Consider the following 12,954-nt stretch of genomic DNA (forward strand, 5'->3'; position numbering starts at 1 on the left):
CACCTCTGCTCATCCTGCAGCCTGACCACGTTTCCCAAACTGTTCATCTGCTTCCTGTATTTCTATCATCAACGTTTTCTGTCTTCAGGGCCCAGAACATTCTTCAGCTCGTCCAGAGAGGTTCCTGCAGATGTGCAACGACGACCCGGACGTCATGCCTGTAAGACACACACACACACACACACACACACACACAGGGGAAAGGCGTCCCGGTTCTGATCCTGGTTGTGTCCCTCAGAACATCACTGAGGACTTCGCCGTCCGTCAGCTCTACGACTGCAACTGGATCGTGGTGAACTGCTCGAACCCGGCAAACTACTTCCATGTTATGAGGAGGCAGATCCTGCTGCCCTTCAGGAAACCTGTGAGGACACGCCCACTCACACACACACAAGCACACACTGATACACACGCAAACACACACACTGTCGGGAGAGGGTGTAAACAAAGCAATGATAGGAAATGAGTGCAGGTTTAGTCCCCGCCCACAACATGGACGTGAATTTCTGATGAACTGCTGCCGCTCTTCAGAGACTATGTCCTAGAAAATTCGTTTTTTTTTTTTTTGTCTAAAAACACGATAATCATCATTAATTAAAAGACCCCTGGGAAAACTCTGAAAACGGATTAGAAGAGGATCGGAGTGGAGAATGTTTTTGTTCAGTGGTGGGGAGGGATGAGTGACAGCTGTTTTGGCACTTTTGTTGTGAATCAAGTCCCTTCCTGTTCGACCACGTGAAGCCAGAGGTGGAGCGTTTAAGCTACATTTCAAAATCAGTTTTTAAAAATTCAATTAAGACATTTAATTTGAAGGTCTATCAGCGTAACTTCCTGTTTGTGCCTGCAGTTGATCGTCTTCACTCCCAAGTCTTTGCTGCGTCTCCCGGAGGCCAGATCCAGCTTTGACGACATGCTGCCGGGTAACCTGAGCTGCTCTCATGGTTTAGTGTTCACACCCTTTCAGAGAGGAGGACTCCTCTCTGATCCTCCTCCTCTGTGTGCAGGAACTCACTTCCAAAGATTGATCCCTGATGGAGGAGTGGCAGCTGAGCGTCCTGAGGAGGTGAAGAGGTTGATCTTCTGCACCGGGAAGGTTTACTACGAGCTGACCAAGGAGAGGAAGAACCGAGGCATGGAAGGAGCTGTAGCCATCGCACGCATGGAGCAGGTACACACACACACACACACACACACACATGCAGCAGATGCACACACACATGCAGCACGCATGGAGCAGAAACACACACACTCGCAGTACCCATGAAGCAGGTATATACACTTGCAACACGCATGAAGCAGTTACACGTATACACGCAACACGCATGAACTAGGTACACACACATGCAGCACACAAGGAGCAGATACACACACACACATGCAGCACGCATGGAGCAGGTACACACACACACACAGGCAGCATGCATGGAGCAGGTACACACACACACACATGCAGCAGATGCACACACACACACATGCAGCACGCATGGAGCAGATACACACACACATGCAGCAGATGCACACACACACACATGCAGCACGCATGGAGCAGATACACACACACACATGCAGCAGATGCACACACACACACATGCAGCACGCATGGAGCAGATACACACACACATGCAGCAGATGCACACACACACACATGCAGCACGCATGGAGCAGATACACACACACACATGCAGCAGATGCACACACACACACATGCAGCACGCATGGAGCAGATACACACACACACATGCAGCAGATGCACACACACACACATGCAGCACGCATGGAGCAGATGCACAAACACACATGCAGCAGATGCACACACACACACATGCAGCACGCATGGAGCAGGTACACACACACATGCAGCAGATGCACACACACACATGCAGCAGATGCACAAACACACATGCAGCAGATGCACACACACACACACACATGCAGCATGCATGGAGCAGGTACACACACACACATGCAGCAGATGCACACACACACACATGCAGCACGCATGGAGCAGATGCACAAACACACATGCAGCAGATGCACACACACACATGCAGCAGATACACACACACACATGCAGCACGCATGGAGCAGATACACAAACACACATGCAGCAGATGCACACACACACACATGCAGCACGCATGGAGCAGATACACACACACTCGCAGTACCCATGAAGCAGGTATATACACTTGCAACACACATGAAGCAGTTACACGTATACACGCAACACGCATGAACTAGGTACACACACACATGCAGCACACATGGAGCAGTAACACACACACTTGTGCAGCAAGGAGATAATTTGCACTTTTGGTGGCCTTTTGTGACCTTTCAGTTTAAAAGCTTCATCAGAAATCCCAAAACAAACCTAACACAAAGAAAACCACAACAGCGCGATTCTCGTTCATTGATGGTGCGACTTCTTCAATGTTTGACTCTCGCTGGAGCAACTCACGTGTGATGAGCCCACATCATGATGAACACAAAGATTGTGGTTTCCTCAGATGCAGGGATGACCACTCCGCAGCAAAGACCAACACACCAAAGGAAGCTGTTGCCATGGAAACAAAGATGTTCACCCTGTCCCATCTCTCCCTGCAGCTCTCTCCCTTCCCATTCGACCAGGTGAAGGCAGAGGTTGAGCGTTTCTGCAACGCAGACCTGGTCTGGTGTCAGGAGGAGCACAAGAACCAAGGCTACTACGACTACGTGAAGCCTCGCATCAGGACCACCATCAGCAGATCCAAGGGTGTCTGGTAAACCTGCTGCTCCTCATCATCGTCAGGTATTGCTCGGTGACTGTTCCCCTGGTGACCTCTGACCTACACGTTCCAGGTACGCCGGAAGAGAGTCGGCAGCGGCCCCGGCAACAGGAAACAAGAAAGCTCACCTGATGGAGCTGCGACGCTTCCTGGACACTGCCTTTGACCTGGACGCGTTCAAAGACCAGCAGTAAACCTGCGACCTGCAGCACCTGGAACCCCCCCCACCCTGACCCCCACACACAGTCTGCACTACTGACGACAGCACAGAAACTAGCACAAACGCGTCCTTCGGGTCCATCGCAGATCAGGTGAACTTTCCAACATGTGGAATCACAGGATTCGATCAATCCGGCCAACGTGCAGCCAAACGGAACGGGAAGCACGCCGCAGCTGTTGTGCAACATCAGTGCTGTGGTCAGTAGATCAGCAGCTTCTCCAAACGCCAGCCTCCTCCACAGCTGCCTCCTCCACCCATCGCTTTTATTTAGAGGGTTTTATGGGTTTCATGCTTGATCCCGGCTGCAGCTTCACCTGAGTAATCATAACATGTTCCAGATTTGGGTTTTTGTGCTGGAACTGCAGCTGTGGAGGACACGGTGTTCAGCTGCTCCTGATGACGTTGAGCCTGTAACAAAAGCGTGAGGGTACACCCCTCCCTCCCTCCCTCCGTCCACACACGGTCACCACACCGTTTTCCTCTCTAGTCTTCTGCCTTCATCTTCATCACGACTCCTGATAGGCTGCAGGACAGGAGTCTTCATTGAGCTGCTCATTAGCATCGTTAGCTCTCTAATGGGAGTCCTGCTAACGGGGGCGACACCAGGGTCGCTTCGGCTGATTCATGAACAAACCTTTGTAATTGGTCACCACTGCAACACTGAGGTTTTACCAGCTTTTATTTTGAAGGGTATGTGCGCCTCTCGACATGCACTGCTGATCACCCGTTTCCCCCGCGGCTTGCTCTGCCCCCACCATCAGACGAGTGTTCATCTCGTGCCAAAAATCGTCTCCCATCTTTAGAATCTCTCGTTTCCGTGTCGCAGTGAAAGTGACGACAGGAAATGACAAAACGACCGCTACAGGCTTCAAAGAAAATCATTTATTTATTTTCATAAAAGGGGATTGAGGTCTTCTTTTGTTATGTTGCTTCATTCAATAAAGGGTTATAAACTGAAGAGCTGAAGCCCCGCCTCCTCTGTTCTCATCACTCGCTGGAAGTTTCTTCTGAGAAACTCGAGTCAAACTTCCTGATACGTTGGAAGGTGGGTGGAATCATCAGCTATAATGGGAGAGGGGCTACGCTGTTTCCATGGTGATAATCAGCTTGAGTCTCCATGTGATGCGGAGTCCCTCAGGGTTGGATTCCTGGACCCCTGCTGGTCGGCCTGCACATGCTCCCTGTGGATCAGTATGACATTGGATGTTTAACCTTATGCAGACGACTCTCGGCTTTACGTGACTGACGCCAAACTCCTACAATCCTGGAAACTGCTGCTGAAGAACTGGAGTCATCCTTCAGTTCGACAAACGTCTGTTTGGAATCTAGATGGAAAGACTGAAGGAAACCGATTCCTGGAGGAGCAAAAGTTAGAAACACAACAGACTGAACAGAGTTCAGAGCTCACATGAAGACCCTAACCTGTCGACCAAATGAGACTCGGATCTGTCCGGAGCACCGCGTCTTCATCTCCTCCGGGCGGCACCGCAGTAACGGTCTTTCAGAAACTGACACTCATTCACAGGCCTGCATCCAGAGTTTGGATCAGAACCACAAGAACCTGTGCAGAGGTGAGGGGTGAAACTGCTTTTTTTTCTGGCTTTCAAAGTCCCTGGAAAACAGAAAAAAATACAATTTGTTTTTATAAAACACACACATTCATGGGAAATGAGCCCAAATCTTCCCTCAAGTGGTAACATCATGTAATGACCAACTGTGGAAAAAGTCCACTTCAATGTGGAAAATGTTAGATTTTGTTTAAGTTAATACAGTAAATAGTGTATATTTATATACCCTCTTAGAAGGCCCGAAGCACTTTACAGTCACAGACCCGTTCACACACACTGGCCCCAACCTATTACCACAATAAGCAACATGGGGTTCAGCGACACATGGGCAAGGCGGGAATCTTACCTGCAAACTTCCAATTAGAGGTCAACCGCTCTACCGCTGCACCATGGTCGCCCAATACACAACACAATCATTTTGAGATTCCTTAATTTGTTGTTTTGACAACAATGATTAGCATTTTGGGACATTTGTTGGCGTAAAGGTCTGTTTGCAGCTCATATATCATCTCTCTCTCTCTCTCTCTCTATGTGTGGACCGTTTCCATGATGACCATGTTTGTGTTTGCAGTGACGTTTCCGGATATTCATGGCTTTTGAACAGATCTTTCAAAAAACAAGAAGAAACGTAGCAGAGAAAAAGAAATAAACGACTCGAGCAGTCACCCATAAACGGTTTTAAGCTTTTTTAAAAGGGAGAGGAAGGAAGCGAGAGCTGATCTTTTTTATTTTGATGAGCTTTAAACCTGTTGAAATCATCGTGTTTAATGGAATTCAGGGATTGTTATTTATTTTTTGTCTCAAAGTTTTATTTCTGTACATAAACAAATGTAAGCATCATCACCCTATACATAGACATGATAATGGTTAGAATCATGTAAAAATGGGGTCAAAAACTGATGAGGCGCAGTCTGACAGTGGCAGGGAATTCCTCTGGAAGCTGGAGACTGACTCCTGGTGGTCAGGTGTAGGAATAACTTTTTCTTTAGATTTACCTCAGAGAAAAGTTAAAGTTCAATGCTTAATCTGGAACAGATTAACGATGAAGCGGTTTGTGAAGTTGAGAAATCACTGGTAATCTCTGAGATTCAGTGTCAGGATGATCTGCAGTGATGCATCTTTCCTTGCAGATCTCATAAGACCTGGGGTTGCACCGTGGTGTAGTGGTTTCTATGGTGGCGCTCTCGCCTCACAGCGAGAAGGTCCTGGTTCAAATTCCCATTGGGTTCTTTCTGTGTGGAGTTTGCATGTTCTCCTGGTGCATGTGGGGGTTTCCTGCAGGGACTCTGGTTTCCTCCCAGAGTCCAAAAACATGCTTCATGGGTTGATTCATTATTCTTAACATTCTGGAAACCTGTCCTGGCTGTTTTTCTCGCCTAAAGGCCTGTTCACACCGGGACGAATTTCGCCGGCGATTTTCGCCGACGTTTAACGCCTCGTGACTAAACAAAGGGCCCCAATGAGAGTGTGCACACCGACGCGAAAAAACGCCAGGCGTTAAAGCGTCAAAAAAAAAAAACGCCTCGGGTTCGTTTTTTTTTTTCGACGCGTCGCGTCGAAATCTACTCGACCAATGAGAACGGCGCTTTTGCTCACGTGTCTGGAGCTTCTGAAGTTACAGTAAAACACAACTTGGGGGCGCTCAAACAAAACTGCCTTGCTGAGCACACATACCAGCGAAGAAGATAGACGCCAAGTAGCGTCTACACTGCCGCGAAGAAATAATGACGGACATTCTAAAATATCCCCGAACCAAACACCAGTTGGAGCTACTGGTGCTTGAAATATTCATGTTTTCTTTGTTTGATTCTGACAAGCGTGTAAATACTTGCTCTCTTCTTCTGAGTGAAAAGCGACTTTAAGAAGCGTAAAGTTGCGCAGCGCCACCTTGTGTACAGGAGTATTTCGGTTTTACATTAAGCGCCATCTAATGTCAGGGAATGAAATTGCATGTTCACTCCACTCATCGTCAGCGAAAATCGCCTGGGTGTGAACACAAAAAACGTGGCGAATAACGCCTGGCGAATATTCGTCCCGGTGTGTACGGGCCTTTAGACCAACAGTAGGTAGGATAGGCTCCAGCAACCATGTGACCTCAAAAGGTAAACGATGGATGGACTCAGTGTTGCAAAATACAACTATCAACTGTATCGGTACATTTTCTTTTCAAAATAAATTCATAAACAATGGTTCCGTTTTAAAGTTGATTTTTTTTTAAATATGGGAATAAACTGAGCTAAAGTCAAAGAAGAAGACTTGGAAAAAATTGAAAAGTTAACTTTCTCTTAAAGCATTTTCCGTTTCACCTGACTAGTAAAAGGATCATTTAAATTCACGGTGCCACAACATTTTGGGACTTATGTGCTTATTTTTCATGTATATTTCAAAAACTACCCGATCTGTAACGGCTACCCGAACCAATGAGTTATATCACTAGAGGAGACACGCCCGTTTTAGAAGCCTGGCCGACGGTGGCGGAGCGCGACGCCATCTTGGTGAGGTCAACGACGCCCACATGACATTGATTTCTATAGCTTTTAGATGTGTCTAAGTAGCTTTTATATACTATATATATTTTTAAATTTATATATATATTTATACATATATGTAAATACATTATATTTATATATATAATATATATATAGATCATTTGTTGTTGTTAAAGAAGAGAAACAGTCAGCCTCAAAAGCTCAAACTTTAATGAAAATGCATTGTTGCAGGACTTCTTACAAATAAAAAAATTATTAGAAGTTTTTTTTTTTAAATAATTTCTAAACATTTAGAAGTTCTAGACCTCTTTGACATGTAATTTAAATTATTTAGAAAAACCCAACAATAAGTCAATAATATACAAATAATAATAAATCAATAGTGAATCAATACAAACAATAAATAATAACAATAAATAAATAATAAGTCAATAAATAATAATAAAAACAAGTCTATTAATAATAATAATAATAATAATAATAATAATAATAATAATAATAATAATAATAATAATAATAAATCAATAGTAAGTCAATGCAAACAATAAATAATAACAATACATAAATAATAAGTAAATAAACAATTAAATTTAAGTCTATTAATAATAATAATAATAATAATAATAATAATAATAATAAAATAAATATTCAAAAGAAGTACAAAAGTAAACAATAGATTTATCCTAAAAAGAACAACAACAACAACAAAAACAATAGATTTATACTGATTCATGTTAGTGATCAATTTGTGTAACACAGATGTTATGGTGTCGGGTTTCAAGCAAACAGTCTGGCCTCTTATCAAAATGTGTTTCCACAAAATGTTCTGAACATATCCAGACTGTATTACTAGTTGGTTCCACAGTGATCCATCTGGGTTAGCTCTTTTTATTGCAAAGCCCACTTTTTCCTTAAGTCTGAATCCTTTGGAAACCTGCAAGAAAAGTTCAGTCACTGAGTCAGAAATGTATAAATCTATATTACTATAATAGCCTAATATGCTGTATACAGGTTCAGCAAAATAAAATGTACATTTATGTCGACAGCAAATTATCCGTACATCATGCAGCATGTTGATAACAGCCCTGCAGCATCATACATGTCAACATGTGTTCTATTAATGAAGCCCCTGCAGCATAAAAAGAAAAAAATTATAGTAATTACCTGTGAAATGATATACCTTCCTCCTTCATGGACTCATTTCTCTGATTTTGGCAGTTGAAACCCGAACAATGAACTGGTATTATGCAAAAAATGTGTTCATATGCATTCACTGCAGTAGTAAGTTGACCTCACCAAGATGGCGGCGCTCTCCTCCCATGAGGAATCACGTGATGTCTCCTCTAGTGATAGAACTCATTGACCCGAACAGTCTGCGCAAGCATAAATATTACTTTAAAAAGAAAAAAAAGAAGAAAAAAGCATAAAGGTGACGTCACTTCCGCCATAGTGGTTTACGGTCAGAGTAATTAGTTTTTGAATCAATGTTAATGCTAAGGACTACAAAGGACTACAAATGTTTTCTTCTTCTACTGTTTTGTTGACGACAGTTTACTAAGGTAGAAAGGTGTACTAGCGCCACTTACTTTCCTGTCACTTTGTTAACTCCGTTAACACAGACACAGCAAAAGCGGCTGCAGCTCGTGACATCTCTTCAGGGTCAAATGCGCTCACTTCTCATCTTTTCCTGTTGTAATAAAAATAAAATCGATCAAACAGAGAGAACGACTCAAAACCGTGTAGCTATCATTCTACCATGTTGAGATTTTAATTGATTGTGATAACACGATTACACAGTGTTACATTTAGGCGACGTTTTTATTTTACTTTCGGCGGTGTGCTGCAGTCGGGGGAAGCTCTCTGTTGTTAAGGACAAATAGAAATTGTTGTGATCGCGGAGTTATTCCTTAGACAGAGCTGTCGGTAAATGCTACCGACAGCTGATCTGTTGAAAATATTGTTTTTTATATAATGAATTACAGGCTTTGTCATCTTGAAACAACAAACGTATGAAAAATATACAAATTACCGGAGTAATTTTAAATCAAACTACTTTACTGTCGCAAGAGGAGGAGGAGCTAAGATGGCGGTCCGTGCGGTCAACTTTTTGTGAGCTGCTACGGTCCGGTCCCAAAATATCCCTTTTGACCTCATTTTCAAACTGCTGAACTAGTTTTGCTTTTTTTTTGTATTACTCTCAAGTCTTACCATTGTAAAGGGACAAGAACGAACTGAGAAAAACAACAACGGCAATATTAAGAGCTCCTAGAATGCCACGGGAAAAGCCTGTATCGGAGAAGCCGACTCCCGCATCCAAAAACCCAGAGATGACAACACATGACCACGAATACGCCATGGAAGTTTCCTCGCTGTCTACTAAAAGGAAAACCCCGGTTACACCCACCAAACCCTCCGTTCCACCTAACAAGGTAGTCATCTCTAACAAAAGTGATGCCGAGTTGTCAGCATTAACTGCCGCCATCGAAAAACTGACTGCGAGATTTGACGACTTTGACGGCAGACTTCGGGAAAACTCTGTGATTCTGGCTAATCTGACGAAGATCACTGAGGTAAACGCTGCTGATATAAAGGACTGTAAATCCAAAGTGCACAATTTGGGAAAAGAAGTTTCTGTGCTGAGGAAAGAAAATGATTACTTAAAAGAGAGGGTGGTGGAGATGGAGCGATATAAACGGCGCTGGAACCTGAAGTTACAAGGTTTGAAAGAAAAAACCGAGGAAAACACCCGCAAAGAAGTCCTGGAGATCCTGGCAAAGATGGCGCCACAGCACACATCGGTGTTGGAAATGGTTGTGGATACAGTACATCGGCTGGGGAGGAAAGAAACCGGGAGGCACCGCCAAATTATCATCCAGTTCTCCATGAGGCACTACCGCGACATCTTCTGGAAGGTTTCTAAGGATGCAAGGGTTTGTCAAGAGTTGGGAATCTTCTTCAAGCAGGATTTCTGTAAAGCTGACCGAGAAGCAAGAGCTGCTGTCTGGCCCAAAATGGAGAAAGCGAGAGCTGCGGGACAGAACGTGTACTATCGAGGCCACATCGGGTACGCTAATGGAGTCCGTCTGTTTCCAGACTAGTTGTGTTGTTGTTTTTTTTATTCTTCTTTACTAGTTTGGAGTTAACTACCATAAATGCTTTGTTCTTAAAGCATAAACCTCATTTGCTCCGTTTTTTCCACACCTTAAGTTCACAGAGGAAAGTGAAACTCTGTTGTTGTTAACTTGAAAGTTATAAGTTTTAAAGTATTTTTTTCTAAAAGTTTGAGGTCTAGTTCTGCATTACAATGTTGTTTGGGATCTGAATTCCAACCGCTCACTTTCACCTTCAGTAACTAGCTAAGTAAGTAACTTTTTGTTCATTTTTGTGTTATTGTTTTTTTGTGTTTCATGTCTAATTTTAACTTTGTTTCTTTAAATGTTAGGGGTTTACGAGACAATGTAAAAAGAAAATCTATGTTCCTATTCTGTAAAAATGTGAAAGCCAGCTGCATTCTACTGCAGGAAACTCATTCTGTTAAAGCAGACGAACAGTTTTGGTCTAATCAATGGGGAGACAAAATCCTATTCTGTCACGGTACAAACAAATCTTCTGGAGTTGCTTTGCTCTTTAAAAACTGTTCGTTCAAAGTGATTACCCATATCTCTGATGATGACGGTCACTGGCTCATCTGTGTTCTTAAAACTGATGATGGTTCTCTGATCCTATGCAATGTCTATGGCTATAATATTCCTAGTCAAAACAAGTTATTATTAACGGAAATTGCAAAACATGTCAAACTTCTCAATCACAAGTACTGTACAAATACTGTAGTAATTGGTGGTGATTATAACATGGTTCTAGATGAATGGCTGGATAGAGTACCCTCAAAGTTCAATACCCATCATATTAATCCAACTTTACGGGACTTTTGTCTTGATGTTAATGTTTCTGACCCCTGGAGGATTAAAAATCCTCTCAGACAAACATTCTCTTGGTTCAAGCCTAATGGATCATCAAAATCTCGTATTGACTTCTGGCTAGTCTCAAATAACCTTCTACAAAACAAAATAGACGTTAACATCTCAGCAGCTCCCCTTACTGATCACTGTTTGATTGAACTTAATGTCAGCTCTCAAATCCAAAAATCCTTTGGAAGAGGCTACTGGAAATTTAATTCTTCACTTCTCACTAATGAAACTTTCTGTAATGCTGTTATTGACTTATTAGAAACAATAAATAGTGATTCAACCCTAAAATCTTACACTGATAAGTGGGAATTCTTTAAATTCAAAGTACGTCAAACTGCCATTAAACATAGCAAATTAATTGCAAAACATTATAAGCAAAAAGAAACTGAAATTTTGACTGAGTTAAATCAGATTTGTTCCAAGCCTGTTTTCAATGAGGATGATAAACAACGCAGAAGCATTTTACAGTGTTCTCTTGACGATATTTATATTAAAAAAGCAAAAGGAGCCTTCATCAGATCCCGAGCAAAATGGGTGGAGCTTGGTGAAAAGAGTACTTCTTATTTCTGTAATCTAGAAAAGAAGAGGCAAGAGAAGAATGCTATAAAGAAACTTCATATTAATAATCAATTATGCTCTGATCCTCAAATGATCTCTAAAGAAATAAGTTCATTTTATAGTAATTTGTATTCGTCATCTTATTCCGAATCCCATAATAATACTTTTTTCCAGACAATTAAAGATTTCATTCCTAAGATTGATGACAATTTTAGAAATTCTTGTGATTCAGAAATAACTTTGCAGGAATTAGAGAAGGCTTTAAGCTGTCTGTCCAAGGATAAAGCTCCAGGATGTGATGGACTGACCAGTAACTTTTATAAATTCTTTTGGGAGCATATCAAAGATTTAATTTTTGAAATGTTTAAAGAAATTATTCAAAATGGGTCTCTAACACATACAATGAAACAGGGTGTAATCACCCTTATTCCCAAGCCGGGTAAAGACCCAACATTTCTAGATAATTTAAGGCCTATAACTCTTTTGAATACTGACTATAAGCTTCTAACGCATATATTTTCAAACAGATTCAAGTCAGACATAACCCAAATAATCTCTGAAACGCAGTCCGGTTTTATTAAAGGTCGCTCAATTCATAATAACTTACGTCTTGTTCTGGATATGATTGACTATGAACATCTCATAGATACAGACGGTTTTATTTTATTTTTAGATTTTTACAAGGCCTTTGATATGATTGAGCATAATTTCATGTTTCAAACTCTGCAATTCTTTGGTTTTGGTAACAAATTTATTAATACAGTTAAAACTTTTTATTATGAAACCAGTAGTTGTGTTTGTTTACCTCAGGGGACGTCTCACAGATTTAACATCAGCAAAGGTATAAAACAAGGTTGCCCAATTTCACCCCTTCTTTTTATTGCAGCAGCAGAAATGCTGTCTTTGCTCATCAAACATACTGACTTTGGTAAGCTGACAGTTGCAAATGCTGAATTTTCAATAAGCCAACTAGCCGACGATACAACAATTTTCCTTAATAATCTTCATGACATCCCCAAGATTCTTAAAACGATTGACTTCTTTTCAAAAGCTTCAGGCATCAAATTGAACCTAAACAAGTGTGAGATCTTACCCATTAAACCATGTACATTATTGAATGCTTATAATATCCCTATTAAATCCACAGTTAAATACCTCGGAATGCATATAACTAAAAACAAAACAGACTTGGAAAAACTGAATGTTTGGGACAAATTAGAGAAATGTTCGACTCTGCTGAATAACTGGGCACAGAGAGATCTTTCTATTTTTGGTAGAATTCTCCTCACCAAAATTGAAAGCATATCCAGATTCATATATCCCACCTATTCTATAGGTGTCCCTAAACAAGCCATCAAATCTATTAATCAAGTCAATTTTAACTTC

General features: G+C 41.8%; 1 protein-coding gene across 3 annotated transcripts in view; it reads left to right on the forward strand.

Annotated features, from left to right (window-relative positions):
- Positions 1 to 3,943, forward strand: part of LOC101171674 (2-oxoglutarate dehydrogenase, mitochondrial) — a 33,727-nt gene extending 29,784 nt beyond the window's left edge. For all 3 annotated transcript variants that reach the window (XM_023958851.1, XM_023958849.1, XM_023958850.1), the window contains 6 exons: positions 89 to 160; positions 239 to 364; positions 848 to 920; positions 1,005 to 1,168; positions 2,605 to 2,759; positions 2,839 to 3,943. In XM_023958851.1, the coding sequence (XP_023814619.1) occupies positions 89 to 160; positions 239 to 364; positions 848 to 920; positions 1,005 to 1,168; positions 2,605 to 2,759; positions 2,839 to 2,959 (711 nt within the window). In that variant the 3' untranslated portion in view covers positions 2,960 to 3,943. The remainder of the gene's footprint in view (positions 1 to 88; positions 161 to 238; positions 365 to 847; positions 921 to 1,004; positions 1,169 to 2,604; positions 2,760 to 2,838) is intronic.
- The last annotated feature ends 9,011 nt before the right edge of the window (positions 3,944 to 12,954 follow it).

Source organism: Oryzias latipes, chromosome 9, assembly GCF_002234675.1.
Source record: "Oryzias latipes chromosome 9, ASM223467v1".
NCBI classification, from domain to species: domain Eukaryota; kingdom Metazoa; phylum Chordata; class Actinopteri; order Beloniformes; family Adrianichthyidae; genus Oryzias; species Oryzias latipes.